Below are 16,781 nucleotides of genomic sequence, written 5' to 3' on the forward strand. Positions count from 1 at the left end.
TTTACATGTAACATCTCAACTAGGCAACTTAAAAAGTTCCCAAGATGAATGAGATAAACTCTACTACCATAGAACTCAAGATTTAGGTGTAGAGGAAAATAAATACACGCTCATACTGGAACTAAAAAAAAAAAAAAAATTGGAGAAATAGTATTAGTTTATGTTTCTTATATACCTTGAAAAATATACTTATATCATTTTATGCTTAAAATAATAAGTAGAACCATTAACCAAAGTCAACTCTGTGAATTGGAGAAACATGGGTTCATCAAGAATCATGGGTTCAGGAGTTTTTGCATAGGGAAATCCCTGACCCTAGATCTCTTCCCCAAACAAACTGCAGCCATCACCTGTCTCAGTATTCCCATACTTGAAGTGAACCAAAGGATGAGTTACAATCATGGAAGTCTGTAGTAATGGGAAACTTAGATCAGAATTAAAACTTAAAACAGAATTAAAACTGTACCCAATTAATAGCATATTTCATTCCATTATTAAACATTTTCAAGGTAAGAATATAGTTCATTGAGATTAATTTACTCCTGAATTCATCCTGCTACTCATTGCAGGTGGCCATGATATAATCACAGAGCCCTTACTTTTTTTTTTTTACACTGTATAAAGGGATGTCTCTAGCAACACTCTTTTTCACCATGCCAAGCTAATATTTATCCTTCTGAGCTTTTCCATTTCATGCCATTCACCCTTTATATTTTTACACAGCTCGCTGTTTCTCACCAGTTCAGAAGTCCCCTCCTCAGAGATATCTTTGACCATTTTGTCTGCACCCTGCCTCCTATTTCTTATCTTCCTAGCATGCTATCATTTTGTCACAGTATGTCCACTTCCTAAAGTATCTCATTTGTACATTTGTGTATAGCTTGCTTTTTTCAATGATAACAGAGTAGGATGCAAATCAGAATCTTGTACATCTTGTTCATTCTCAGATTTCCAGAATTTAGAATAATGCTAGATATAGGGGTAGCTGGGTGGCTCAGTCAGTTAATCATCTGTGGCTTGATTTCAGCTCAGGTCATGATCCCAGAGTTGTGGAACTGAGCCCTGTGTCAGACTTTGTGCTAGGCTTAGAGCCTGATTGGGATTCTCTCACTCTGTCTCTTCTCCACCCCTCTCTCCCTCTCTTAAAAACACAAAACAAAAGAACTAGTAGCTATAACAAATATATCTGCCATAATGTTGGCTTTGATGTTTGTAAATCAATTAAAGTAAGCAATTATAAACCAAGGCCCATTTTCAAGAGTAATAGACCCTTCAAACACTATTATTATGGGGAGCTCAAATTTCCAAGACGGTGTTAATCCTACAGATTTTTTTTTAAAGATTTTATTTATTTATTTGACACAGAGAGAGAGATCACAAGTAGGCAGAGAGGCAGGTAGAGAGACAGGAGGAAGTAGGCTCCCTGCTGAGCAGAGAGCCCCATGCAGGGGCTCGATCCGGACCCTGAGATCATGACCTGAGCCGAAGACAGAGGCTTAACCCGCTGAGGCACCCAGGCGCCCCTAATCCTACAGATGTTCTTAAGAACTTATGGCAAGTTTTTACTTCTTGAGAGAAGTAAGATGGAAAAGTATAGTAAATGGGGAAAATATTGTTTAGGAATCTTTTCCTTGAGAGGATATTAAGTGTGAATATAAATAAGGAGGTGTAGCACTGATTGCATCTGAAAACCAGTAGAATCTGAAATAACATGTCACCTAAACTTTACTTCATGATATTTACCTGTTGACATAATTTTGGTAGTGCATGCAGCAATCAAACAAGCATAACATTTAGTCAAATAAAATAAAATATGATGTAGGAATTTCATTTGTTGAAGGTATATGATAACATATGGTAGGGAAAATATGTCAATAACTAGACTGTAACATCAATGTGTAAGTCCATAAGTTGGAAAGGATTTAGCCATTCCCTGACAATTTTTAGTCTGACTTGGATCATGTTTGTGCCTTGAGATTTTGACATTAGTGCAATAATTAAGCAAATGTGAATGTCCAATTTTAGTAATATATGATAGCAATGTATGTAGTTATCTATTTTACTGATAAAGAACTAATAAATATTCATGGTATGTACCTACCTATAAGACCTATTAAGGGAAACAATGAAGCCTACTTATTCTAAACTTGGACATGGTGCATAATTGCATTGATTTGAAATTATTTCAATTAGAATAAGGATAAATGTGGCTCAAAAATTTCAGGAATAAAACAGATTCATTCCTGTTTTTTTATTTCTCTGTAGGTACTACAGACTGGCTCTATGTTAAGGCAATGCCAAATTTCACAGATGTGACAGAATTTATTCTTCTGGGCTTGACCAGCCGTCAGGAGTTCCAAGTTCTTTTTTTTGTTGTATTCCTTGTCGTTTACATGATCACTCTGTTAGGGAACATTGGCATGATCATTTTGATCAGCATCAGTCCTCAGCTTCAGAGCCCTATGTACTTTTTCTTGAGTCATTTGTCTTTTGTGGATGTGTGGTTCTCTTCCAACGTCACCCCTAAAATGCTGGAAAACTTATTATCAGAGACAAAAACCATTTCCTATGTGGGGTGTTTGGTGCAGTGCTACTTTTTCATTGCCCTTGTGCACGTGGAAGTCTATATCTTGGCAGTGATGGCTTTCGATCGCTACATGGCCATATGCAACCCTTTGCTTTATGGGAGTAAAATGTCCAGGACTGTCTGTGTTCGGCTTATTTCTGTGCCTTATGTCTATGGGTTCTCTGTTAGTCTAATATGTACACTATGGACATATGGCTTATACTTCTGTGGAAACTTTGAAATCAACCACTTCTATTGTGCAGACCCTCCTCTCATCAAGATTGCCTGTGGGGGAGTCCACATCAAGGAATACACAATGATTGTTATTGCTGGAATTAACTTCACGTATTCTCTCTCTGTGGTCCTCATCTCCTACACCCTCATTGTAGTCGCCGTGCTACGCATGCGCTCCGCCGATGGCAGGAGGAAGGCATTTTCCACATGTGGCTCCCACTTGACAGCTGTTACTATGTTTTATGGGACTCTCATATTCATGTATCTCAGACGTCCCACTGAGGAGTCTGTGGAGCAGGGGAAAATGGTGGCCGTGTTTTATACCACAGTGATTCCCATGCTGAATCCCATGATCTACAGTCTGAGGAACAAGGATGTGAAAGAGGCGGTCAACAAAGCAATTGCTAAGGCAAACAAGGGTCAATGAAACTTCGTTAAATATTTTTGTGGTATGTTGCTACCTATTATGAATGTCCAGACATCAAAGTCTTAATGCAACAAGGATTTTCTAAAGGCAAATCTTACATACAATAAAAGGTCTCAATCTAACACATGATGTATTACTCCAGAAGGGACTCCAACTCCCAAGACTGCTTTATTCTACATATACAACCTTATCATCAAAACTGACATATTAGTGTCATTCACAGTGTACATAAAATTGTGTTAAGTGTAGTCATTGGAGGAATTCATAAATGACTCTATATAAATAAATATTAATTACAGATACCTTTGCTAGAGTTGAACATGATTTCCTAGGGTATTTCACTATACACATGCTCCTCTACCTAGAAAAAGAGTAATAATTCATGTATTTTTCACGACCTTAGTATGTTAATGGTTCCTGATTAATAAAAAAGTGTTCTATAACGTTCATTCACACATGGACTTCTGAAAATTGAATTGTATTCAGAATCTTCAACCTGTGTCTCAGGACCATCATAAGTTCTATCCTCAGTATGTGTTGTTTGCTAGTTAACAATGTTCCTGCTTCAGTAAGCTGTTTATTCTAACTCTACTCTTTAGTTTGGATTCTGGTAAAACTCTTTTTTTTTTTAAGATTTTATTTATTTGACAAAGGGAAAGGGAGAGAAGCAGGGTAGCAGCAGAGAAAGGGAGAGGGAGAAGTAGGCTCCCCACTGAACAGAAAACTGATATAGGACTTGATCCCAGGATCCCGAGATCATCACCTGAGCTGAAGGCAGATGCTGAATGAGCACCCAGGAGTCCCTTGATTCTGGTATAACTCTTGTTATAAGCTGCTATATAGAGAACTGAAGAATATAATGTTAGTGAGAAGAAACTAGGATCCAGCAATAACTTCGAATCATATCAACCAAAGGTTTAATAGGACAAAGTTTGGCAGAGGTCAGATTTTATATATCAGAAAATTCATAGATTCATTTTTAAAATTATGTTGAGGACAGGAAACTCCTTTGTCATAAGCATTCACCCTTTTAAGATCAAGCAATTTATCTATTTATTCTTGTTACTTTCTATTTATTTATGAGCCTCCTCATTTGTAGTGGTTGTCATCTAAAGTTCGGTTTTCAGATTTATTTAGAGAAAATTATGAATTAGTTTAAGAAAACTATGTAAGCAAATAATAAGTGTGATATGTTAATGAGGAAGTGTGATAGGCTCCCAAGTGTGATATGCTGATGAGGAAAAACCATAAGGCATAATAATAATCTAAAAGTGAGAAAACACAACTGATGACCACAATCACACATACACACATTTGCCTGTCATATATCTATATCGTCTATAGCTATGTATATCTATATCTACAGATACAGATATATATTTAGATATATTTAGATATATATATCTAAATATTTAGATATTTAGTGCATATATTATATAGTATAATGCATACAGCAACTTCTTGGGGCTGCTGTCAGGTCCTACTTCCCTTGAGGTTTAAATATATCCATTGTCTTAATTTTTGCAGAGTCCAATAATTTCTGCAATGTCCAAGACATTGCAAACCATTGCATGGTTTGAGTGAGACAAAGCCCAGTAGGTCTGTTGTGAAAGTCTCTCTTGTTATACCATCGGTTAATTTTAGTCATATAACATTCAAACAGCATTGGGGAGCACTCAGCTATCCAATGTGCTTTCCACATTGTTCAATGAACTGTAGTCTTAGGATAGAACCAGCTTTGAGTTTCTGAGCTTCATAAGCACCATGCACTCAGTACTGAAAAATGTTAAAACATCTTTCATCTTTTTCTCACCACTCAGAGATGGATTTGAGGAGCCAGAAATATTAGCCGAAGTCATTTAGCTGGAAGTGGTAAAACTTAGGTTTGAACTCAAGACCTTAAGATTCCAAGAACTACCTTCTATTTAACTCAGATGCTATGACTTGAATGTAGACAGATTTTGATTTCTGGTCATGCCTGGGATTGAATCACGAGGCACTTGAGATGAAAACAGGAATGACAGAGAGAATAAAAATGAGAATCAGGGCACCTGGGTGGCTCAGTGGCTTAAGCCTCTTTCAGCTCAGGTCATGGTCTCAGGGTCCTGGGATCGAGACCCGCACTGGGCTCTCTGCTCAGTGGTGAGCTTGTTTCCTGCTCTCTCTCTGCCTACCTCTCTGCGGAATTGTGATCTCTCTCTGTCAAATAAATGAAAGAAATCTTTTAAAAAAATTATGGAAAAAAAAAAGGAAAATCAGCTCATGGTAAGAAAGAACTCATATATAATCCTGACACATACCACTAGTATGGCTTCATTTGATAATGAACTTCATTTTGTTTGTTTTTTCTTCATTTTCTTCACTGTTAATTGTTTGTCGTTTCATTATTGAATGAAAAAACGTATTGCCTGCATCGAACACCTACCATAGTACATAGGTCATAAGAGCTTAGCCTTATAGTTTAGCAGACTGATTTGTTTAGAATCCACCTTCTGCTTGTCTTATTGTTGGAGGAGGCTATTGAGAGGACACGACTGCCAGCTGACCCTCAAGCTAGACCAGGGCAACTGGGAGCTCCTTACTCCTTTCCCTGTCTTTGGAATGTTCTTCCACAGTAGGAGCCATTTTCGAGGATAAAGTCTTTGGAGAGCAAAGTGTTGTTGAAGACCATCTGCACGTATATGTGACTGAACCCTGTGAAGACCTCCATATAAACTTTTAAGATTCTGGCAGGAACCTGTGGAGATTTACTTGTCTTGTGGCCACCTAAGACCAGCCTCACATGTAAGTTTCCTTCCTTATAAGATGGCACCTATCAATCTGAAGTATTCTACCTCTTTCCTTGGTCTATCTTTGCCCTTATATGAAGAAGCCAGTTTCAGATTTCACTGAGGAAACTCCCAAGGTTAGAAATTAACACTTACTAAAAAAAAAAAAAAAAAGGTTGTTTCACTTTAAAGTCACAGAAACCATTCAAAGTATCTTAATAAAAATAAGCAAGAAACAAGTGTGTTTTTGTTTAGTTTCTGTTTTTAAGTAAAATTATAGTGGTATTCAAGGGCAGGGAACAAAACTAGGCTTTACAAGAAACCAGTAGTTGGGCATTAAAATTGAAGACCAAAGGTTATTCTTGTTTGGATTTCTTATTTTTCTTTCTCTACAGATCAGCTTTCTGTTTTTTAGTACACAGGGAAGTCTTAAATGGAAACCTCAGTTTCAGAATTCACTTAATTTAAGATTAAGTGATCAACTGAGACTCACTGGAATTACAGGATTACAATGACAAATTCCCTTGAAAGACATCTGATTGGCTTATTCTCAGTCATGTAATCACCTCAATGTACTGTGCTTTTGGGGGTAGGGCTCCTAGTGCAATGACAATGTCCCATTCCACCTTCGTGAAGGAAGGAGAGTCTCAGAGGGGACAGTAACTTTGTAAACAGGAATGCTGTCTACACTGTGTTCCTTTTGTCTCCTTAGCCATTCATTCACTCCACTCCTGTACTACCATTCAGAGTAGTTACAGGGGTTGAATTAGACCCTAAGAAGGACACATTGTGGAAGATAAACTCATCAAACCCCTATCCTAGGAATTGAGCTTCCCAAACTGAAAAACCTAAACCCTGTGCCTGAGCCAAATCCAGGTGTCATAATATACTAGCAGAATAACAAAACAGAAGGGGTATTTGTACTATAGGTTTTTGTACTGTATTTGTACTGAAGGCTGGTGGATTTCACCCAAAAGAATCAGGACTGAGAATTTGTTATTTATCTATCTATTTATTTACTTATTTATTCATAATAGGTTTTAATACCTGTTTTCCACACTAGTACTGCCTTATCCCACATATTCCCCTTTCTCCTTGGGGCCTGATACAATGCTTCCCTTGAGAAACTTCTGGAAGCATTTGTGGCTACTAGCTCATGCTATTAGAATTTTTGCCATGGGGGCACATTAATTTTTTTTAAATTTTAAAATTTTTTAAAAAATTTAAAAAAATTTTAAAATTGAAAAAAAAATGTTTAATTTTTAATTTTTTCTGACCCTTTAATTCTCTCAGAGTGTTACTAACTCTTATCAAAACTAGAAGTTTGTTTTTGTAATTATTTAGTTGACATTTGCCTTCTCTATCAGAGTTCAGCCCTATCAGGCAGGAATGCGTTTGCTTTGGCTCACAATATCAGGCACACAGTAGACATTGAACATTTGAATTTATGAGTGAAAAAAAAATTACATTACTGTTGAAGGTTTAAGTGGATTTTGGATTTTTTTTCTTATAATCACTGCAACATAGAGCTATATTCTTGGAATGTGACAACAATCATAATTACCATATGTTTTTAACTACATCTGGCCTGTCCTCCAATCCTTGGTTAAGTCCCCATTACCCAAAACTTTGGAAAGCACAGCTTTGCTTAGGGAATTTAGGGATAGGTATACATTTTTTGCTTTGATAGAGTAATAAAGGGAAGTAGAGCTTTCTAAAAGGTAATCCTGATTCTCAAAACTGCATAATGAAAAATGACATCTTTTCAAAGGACATGATAATTGTATAATACCAGGGAGTGACCAGCAATGTATCTAGTGGTGGTCAGAGGCAGACTGAGAACTGGTGGTTAGCAGACCAGGTAGAGGTGTGGCAGGCTATGAAATGACATCCGATGGACAAAAAACTTACTTCACCAACTTCCCTGCCCCCTTCTCTGTCTTCCACCAATATGCAAAACAAAAACACCTTTTTAAAATTAATTATTTTTATTAACATATAATGTATTATTTGCCCCAGGGGAGCAGGTTTGTGAAAAAGCAGTTGACTCTTACCATCTGAAGAGTAACTATCCATCCAGGTCAGGATTATTTGGGTGATATACCTAAACAGTAACAGTTTGTTGAAAGTCTAAATTTCACTCCTTTAAACATTTCATCTTATTGTAGACTATATGAAAAATATAATTCATGTACAAAATAATTCTACTCATATAAAGGGTGGTAAAGATGAATTTACCCCATCAAAAGCTTATAAAAGATTGTAAAAAACAATGTATCTACATACAGCATTACTCCATGTTAGACATTATTCCAAGTCATTTTTTAAAGTTTGTTAAAAGCAGGACGTAACATTTGTTGATTGCTTTCCTTAAGGCATTTTTTACCTCTTGGTTCCTCAAGCTATAAATCATGGGGTTTAGCATAGGAATTACTATCGTGTAGGACACAGAGGCCATTTTGTCTGTGTCAAGGGAATGGTTTGATTTTGGCTGCAGATACATGAAGATCAGAGTCCCATAGAATATAGTCACAGTGGTCAGGTGAGAGGCACAAGTAGAGAAAGCTTTGCACCTCCCTTCTGTAGATTGGATTTTCAAGATGGCGGCCACAATGTATAAGTAAGAAATAAGAACAGTGGTCAAAGAGCTGATCATGTTGAATCCAGCAAAGATGAAAATCAAGATTTCTTTGAGGCTGGTGTCCGAGCAGGCAAGGGCCATCAAAGGGACATCATCGCAATAGAAGTGATTGATGATATTCGGGCCACAATAAATCAGTTGGAAAGTAACAACTGTGTGGAGCAAAGCAACAGAAAAGCTGTATAAGTAAGGGCCTATTACCAGTTGCATACACACCTTTTGGGACATAATCACCATGTAGAGAAGAGGATTGCAGATGGCCACATAACGGTCATAAGCCATTACCGCAAGAAGGAACATCTCTGAAATCAGGAAGTTCAGGAAAAAGCCCAGCTGTGTTGCACATGCATAGAAAGATATAGACTTGTGCTTGCTTAGGAGGGTCTCCAGGAACTTGGGGGTTACTGATGAAGAGTAACAGAGGTCTACGATGGCAAGATTACTGAGAAAAAAGTACATGGGTGTGTGAAGTCGAGAATCCAATCGGATTAATGAAATCATCCCAAGGTTCCCTATGAAAGTTAGAGTATACACCACTGAAATGAGCACAAACAGAATGACTTCAAACTCTCTATGGACTGAAAAACCCAAAAGAATGAATTCCGTCACTTTGGTTCTATTCCTTTCAGCCATTTATTCCAGTCTCTTAACTGCTGAAAAAAAGACAAGATAGAGCCAGAGACAAATTATTTCGTCAATGAACTGTCACCAGATGCCAACTCTTGTGTGTTTTAGCTTCAAAAATTATAGTTCATTGAAGTGGAATTTAAAAACAAACAAATACATCCCATTTCAAACTGTTCTCTCTGGCTGTTCATAATTTTCTGAGGTCAAAAATGGAGGGACAATAAAAAAATGGATGGGTATATAGTAAAAATAGCAAAGAAACAAAAAATCCTTTGTATGTTTGTAAAGATATTTAATATTTTAGATTTAGATTATTTTAAATTATATTGGGTAAGAAGAAGAAAACATTTTTATTTCTTGTCCCTTTATTTTCTTCTTCATGGAGCAAACCCATAATGCATCAATTTGTCTTTTCGAATAGATACATTTTTTCAATTTTAATAAATATGCATTATGCTAAATGAAAAGGTAAACTGGATATCGGATGGGAAAATGGACCATTAAATGTTTTTATTTGTGAATTAGGCAAATTTTGAAGTGTATGTTAGTTCATTTTCAAATACTGCAATCTAAAAATTAAAAAAAATAATATGCTTGTGAGTAGGGATAGAATATATATATATATATTTTAAAATATAGTTCTTTGGATTATAGTGTTCATGGTATTCTATTTTAATTACTTCCATTTATAGTTGGAAATGTTTTCCAGCATCCCTGGTAAATTCTCAGTGAAGCAATAGCATGCATTCTTACTTTTAAGAGATGTCAATCTCTTTGTCAAAAGAGGAAATAATTTTTGAGATGAAATACTCCTTTCATATGATGTTTGTAAAGATTTCATTGTCAAAAAAATGACTTTTGGATCCCTGAGTGGCTCAGTCAGTTAAGCATCTGCCTTCAGTTCAGGTCCTGATCCAGGGGCCTGGGATGAATCCCTGCATCTGACTCCCTGCTCAGCAGGGGATCTTTCTCCCTCTCCCTCTGCCCTTCCCCCACCCACCCCACCCCACCCCACGTTTGTGTGCTCTTCTCTCTCTCATGTTCTTTCTGTCTCTCTCAAATAAATAAACAAAATATTTCTTAAAAGGCAATGGTTTTCATGTCTTCAGTTATGAATATATCGGTATTACCTCTTGGTCTAGCTTAGGGATGCAAGCTGTCAGTCATTATTGGTGAGTCACTTTCCCTTATTGGATTCTGCATTTATAAGACATGTGAAGCCAGGTCTTTCTCCAATTACCACCATATTCACAGTCTTCTTAGACCCTTGACCCTCAGTGTCTTCTCATCTCTACCTCCAAAGTCAGAATTAATTTATAACTCGCCTGTAGTTATCACAACTTACAGGGTGTGGTTTTTGGGAGTTACATGTCTCTTTTCACCTCTGAGACTGTGAAAGTTCACTTTAATTTTGCGAGGAAAATAAAAGATAAGAAATTCTCACCATATCAAATGCACATATACATACATACAGTGTGTGAAATCTCTTTTTCTCCCCAAAGGTATTACCCAAAGGGAAACAGTTTTGTCTAAGTGGTCAGAAAAATAATCTTTTAAATTTTCTCTTCTTCCTTTATTGACTCAACTTAACACTGTAAATGGCACCTAATGCACTCTCCAAAATTACATAAAATATATACATGCATATATATACACACACAAACACATGCATGTATTCATACAACATATGTAAGTGATGTGTATGGATATATACACACATATGTGTATATGTATAAACACACGTACGTCCTCGCATACATAAAATCTGACATGAAAACAATTTTCCCTCTCATTCATTTTCGTCCTTCTTGGTAGAACAAAAGCTCACCTTGTGAGAGGTGTGTTTGGATAGAATTTTGGAACTGGCTTGTCTTCCTGAGCTGGCATCTCCCTTCTCTGGGTGTAGAACTGAAGGGGAAATGAGAAAGTGTTGATGGGATCACTTTGGATGTATGAGAGGTGGGAGTTTTATTATTGAGTTATTTTCTTGGTACACATACTGGAATTAGGATCATTTTCTTTCCTTGTACAACCATTAGAAGAGAAGAAAAAAATTCTAAATCCACATTTTCATCAATTTGAGATTTTGAAAAGACCATCCCCCATTTTTGTGTATTACTTTCACTTCTGAATAGCTTTTTAATATACATTTCTTGAACCCACCAAGATTTTCTTCTAAGATAAAGGCAACACACACATTAAAGCTTGTCTTCTACAGAAACTGACTTCTGAAGTTTTATCAACAGATGAAATGTATTTCTTCCAAAGGAAGCCTTAGTCTCAGTGAGCTATTGAGTGGAATAGCTTATTCTGGGAGCGTTAGGAGGATTATTTCATTCTTGCGTTTAGATGTCAGCTTCATCCAGTTCTAGCAGAGTCAGACAGAGTCATCTACTTTTGTTTTAATGGGAAAAACTTGATGACTTGGGGAAGGTCTAGGGAAATGACCAACCATACCTGTTTAACCTACCTGGTTGTGGAAGAAATCTTCCCCTGAGTGTTTTCAAAGGGGCCTCCTTCTGATGACACTATCCAATGATAGTGAGGGTCTGTGGATATGTGATATAGGCTTTATACAATGGAGTCTTTATTCCCTAACGAGTTAATTCCCAGTGTTCCACAGACATGACTACCTTAGGGTCACTGACACTCTAGCGCACAACTATGATTAAAAAGTTCTAATTAGGAAAGATTAGTCCAGAAAATAAAATTGACATTAGGTCATATTCAAATTAGAACTGTCTCACCATAAAATCACTAGTCTTTGGTTATGTATGTCCAATTCAATTTATGTAAACAAAACAAAGAGAAGCAAAATCAAATGGCAAGCAACTGAAATTACAACCATTTCTAATGTCATCATTTATTTTTAATTGTCCCTTCCTGCCTATGTGACCATTTTAGAGGGATTCTGATTTAATCATTTGTCTTATCTAGCTGAGTGAGTTTTATATCTAGAAGTTCTGAATTTTTTTAAAAGATTTTATTTATTTATTTGACAGACAGTGATCACAAGCAGGCAGAAAGGCATGCAGAGAGAGAGAGAGAGGAAGGCAGGCTCCCTGCTGAGTAGAGAACCTGATGTGGGGCTTGGTCCCAGGACCCTGGGATCATGACCTGAATTGAAGGCAGAGGCTTTAACCCATAGAGCCACACAGGCGCCCCTAGAAGTTCTAATTTTTTTTTTTTTAAGATTTTATTTATTTGACAGACAGAGAGCACAAGTAGGCAGAGAGGCAGGCAGAGAGATAGAGGAAGGGAAGCAGGCTCTCCACTGAGCAGAGAGCCCGATGCGGGGCTCAATCCCAAGACCCTGGGATCATGACCTGAGCCGAAGGCAGAGGCTTTAACCCACCGAGCCACCCAGGTGCCCCAGAAGTTCTAAATTTTTAAGTGACAGTTCTGTTTATTTTTTCTTTGCTAAGTGTGGTCATGAAAATAATAACAAATCCCCTTTATATTTATATTTTAGAGAGTTGACATTTAACCTTTAAAGTCACATTTCATTAATTTTTTCTATGACCTAAGACAAGAACCCAAGCTCTTTGTCCAAATAGCTAATTGCCTTGATGTTATTTAATTAAATAACCCGTCTCTTTCTTATTAATTTACAATTTAAAAGTGTCATTTTATTTACTAGAATAATTCAATAAAATCGACTAGCTTCTGATTATAATAAATGTCTTGGAGTTTTAGAAATTTATCAAAAACATTTTTATATATCCTCTCTTTTGTAAAATAAATCTTTTACAGAATATAAATGAAGTATATGTATATGTATGCTGATTATAAAACTTCATACATGGGAAGATATAAATGCAAATATAAAAATAAATAAATATATGTCACATATAAATACAAATCATCTACCAGAGGTAACTGTTCTTTAAATTTAGGGGGACTTTTGGTTTTCTTTTTCTTTCATATTTTTACATATTTCATTAAATTGGGCTCATAGAGTATATGAAAATTTACTACTTATGATTACCATTTTTACTATCAATACATCAGGATTTTACATGTTATTTAAATTTCTTTCCAAAGCATGCTTTCTACTATAACTATAGCAGTTCCTATTTCGACATTTTGTGATTTAAAAATAAATTATAATAATTCTTTTATTCAAAATTTGATTTGAATGATCCAGTATTTTAAGGTAGAATGCTAAATGGCTCTAAAAATTCAGAACATCTGAGAAACTAAGGGAAATCCCAGCTTCTGTACTGCCCTTCTTCATCTGGTGATTTTAATTAAATAACTGATGGTCATTAAGAAAAAACTGAAGTCAGAGTTACTCCAGTGTTATGATGAAATTGTCTCTCGGTGTCTTATTAAAAACTCTTCATTGCAAACAGAATTCCCTACTGTAATTGCTTCACAGAGGCTACTTGATAATCAGTTTCAAGGGGCCTTATTAAAATGACAAGTTTTTCAGCTTTTTCATGGGGACATATTAAATGAAACCAATCTCAGCAAACATAAAGTTTCAGTTTAGAATTAATGAATCTGCAGTTTAGTTTGAGTGTGTGGAGATAATCATCTGATTCCTTGGGGAGGGCTATTTCCTCTACCTCGAACTGCCTTCCTTTGGGAGATAAGATATTGTAGTGGGAAGAGAAGGGGATGTGGAGTCAGATTTAGGTTTGCAAGCAGACCCTTCGACCATCTACCCATGTGCTCTTGCAAAGGCCATACATTCTGAGCCTCAATTAAGAAATTAAAATGCTACTTATAGCACGGGGCTGTTTTGAAGAGTAAACACATAATGGATTTTAATTACTTTGCAAACTGCAAATTGATCATGTAATGATTATGAGTAGAATATTAATGATCATAATAAGAGACACTAAAATTCATTGGGTGCTTATTATGTGCCAGACAAGGTACTAAAAAGGTCTACATATACGTCAATCAAAAAGCAATTCTTATTCTTTCCCCAACAAGAATCCCACTTTAACAATGAATTCCACATCACACCCAGGGAATAGTAAACTATTAATCACAGCTTTAAATTCTCTCATTTTTCAGGGGATACACATCAGTTGCAACATGTGATTTTTTTTCCATTTTGAATTCCACAAATTATAATGTTTCTACATATCAGTCTCTTTCAAAGTCATTGGATGTAATTCCATAATGTTAAGCCACTGTCTTCTTTGAGGGAACCCTTGAAATACATCTGATATATCAGTCTTGTATAGGAGATATTTCTATTATTTTTCTCTAATGGGGTTTAGGCAAAACTCATTATTATGATCTACAGTGTTGTGTATCCGTGGTCCCGACTGTCTTTTCTAATTTCTCCTGCTGTTTCCTTCCCTGTCCACCACAAAATTCCTTTCCTTCATTGATTGTAGCTATCCATTTTGTCTTTGCATATTCATATTCTGTATCACTGAAATATTTTCCCACAGTTTTTCCTCTCTGTAATGGCTAAATCTCTCATCTTCTTAGTACAAGGTCAAAAGTTAACATCTTGGTAAAATTTTCACTAAATTCACATAATTTTCTCTTTACCTGATCTCCCAAAGAAGGAAGAATGTTGATTAATTATTTCTCAGGTTACTCTGTGTCTTCCTTATGTCACTGTTATATTTCTCATGCTATATTATCATATGCATTTTCCTTGTCTGTCTTTCTCATTAGACTCTGAGCTACATAATAAATAAAATAATATAAATAAAATAAATAAACACTTTAAAAATGATTTTCAGTAATTTGGGGAATAATTTGGATAAAATGACCTAAAAGAAAAGAAACGCCATAGTAGATTATTATTATTTCTATATTTCTTTAGTGCCTTTTTATTTGAATATTTTTGAGTACGTCTTAGTTCAATACACACATATATAATAGACCTCACAAGGTTGTTAATAGATTTTTCCCATTTTGTTTTTTTAAAGATCTATTTTGGGTATGGGGTAGAGGAAGGGGGAGAGAGTCAAGCAGACTCTGCACTGAGCATGTAGCCTGAAATGGGGCTTGATCTCACAACCCTAAGATCACGACCTGAGCTGAAACCAAGAGTTAGATACTCAACCAATACACCACCCAGGTGGCCCACACCATTACATTTTTCACGTTTCTAGTAAGTGAGAGTGCCATTTCTGGTGAAATTTAATTATTCTGATTCATTTATTTCCTTGGGTTTTGCTGATCACATTATTTATGAAACATGTTTTTATTCCTTTCTTTAAAAATTTTATTTCTCTTATTTTTGTTTTGTACAGATTTCCTGGCCTCCTTGATAATACTTTTAATAGAGATGTATTGATATTTTAACCTCCCCAACTAATATGACTACTTACAAATTTTAAAACGTGTTTATCTTTTTAATGAATGAATTATTATTAGTAAATATTTTTAGTAGGGACATTTTCAAACACACACAAAATGAGAAGATTTGATATAATAATCCCTACCCCAATAACAATCGTCTAGCTTCAGTGTCTACATTAATGGTTCACATATATTTTATCCATACTTCTTATCCCATTCACTTGCCCCCAAAATTTATTTTGAATAAATTTATTTTTTTTAAATTTTATTTGTTTATTTGACAGAGATCACAAGTAGGCAGAGAGGCAGGCAGAGAGAGAGGGGGAAACAGGCTCTCCACTGAGCAGAGCGCCCCATGCGGGGCTCGATCCCAGGACCCTGAGATCATGACCTGAGCTGAAGGCAGAGGCTTTAACCCACTGAGACACCCAGGCGCCCCATTGAATAAATTTGTTTTGAAATAAATCCCAGAATTCACATCTGTGGGAAGCCGTGGTAAGGCTTGAGACGAGAGCCAAACCAGGCTCGGACTTGTGCCTCCTCCAATGTCTCCCTGCCTGATTCAAGGGAGGATAACGGAGTTGAGTTGCATTTGAGAAAGAGCCTGTGCCATGCGCTGCTTGCTCGCCTACGTGACTTCTCACATGCCCTCTAGATATTTGACCTTCAAAACAACCCAGATGCACTCGTTAATCTTCTAGTGGTTCTTGCTGTCCTGTTAGAAGCTGTGAGATAACTTTCAAGTGTGTTTCTAGTGGATGATGTTTACCATCCACCACCTGGCGCTGGTATGTCTGTAGTGAAAAATATTATGAAGCTGGTGTGTGAACCTTTAATCCTGCAGCAACACTTAGATAAGTCACCCTTTCACTGTAAGACTTCTATATACTCTCTTGTTTTTACTAATAAAGCGGCATTTGGTAGAAATCATCCCCCGTGCTCCTCCTGCCCCCATCTCTTTGTCTCTTTGATTTCTTTTCACCATCCTCTTACCCTCGCGTTCCTGGTCGATTTGTCACGCGGGCCGTGACACACACCATTTCATCTATCAGTGTTCTCTAGACAAAGACCTCCACGGAGCACCTCTAGTCAAAGTTGTGTTACTGCTACTTGTTTCAACAAGGGAGGTTGAACACCATGGGAAACAGGTCCATCTCAATAAAGGGGCTTAGGTATCAAGCTTGATATGGGATTTCATCCTGTGAAGTTATTTATGGTAGGATTCAAGAAAGCATGTTT

General features: G+C 36.4%; 2 protein-coding genes across 2 annotated transcripts; one reads left to right on the forward strand and one right to left on the reverse strand.

The window, feature by feature from the left end:
• Positions 1–2,294: 2,294 nt before the first annotated feature.
• Positions 2,295–3,227, forward strand: LOC123949503 (olfactory receptor 5M9). The gene has a single exon (XM_046017017.1). It carries the CDS (start codon positions 2,295–2,297, stop codon positions 3,225–3,227), a length of 933 nt encoding a protein of 310 aa, XP_045872973.1.
• A 5,085-nt stretch (positions 3,228–8,312) lies between these two features.
• LOC123949219 (olfactory receptor 1038-like) lies at positions 8,313–9,269 on the reverse strand. Its single transcript, XM_046016576.1, has one exon. It carries the CDS (start codon positions 9,267–9,269, stop codon positions 8,313–8,315), a length of 957 nt encoding a protein of 318 aa, XP_045872532.1.
• Between the last annotated feature and the right edge of the window lie 7,512 nt (positions 9,270–16,781).

This window comes from Meles meles, chromosome 8, assembly GCF_922984935.1.
Source record: "Meles meles chromosome 8, mMelMel3.1 paternal haplotype, whole genome shotgun sequence".
Taxonomy (NCBI): domain Eukaryota; kingdom Metazoa; phylum Chordata; class Mammalia; order Carnivora; family Mustelidae; genus Meles; species Meles meles.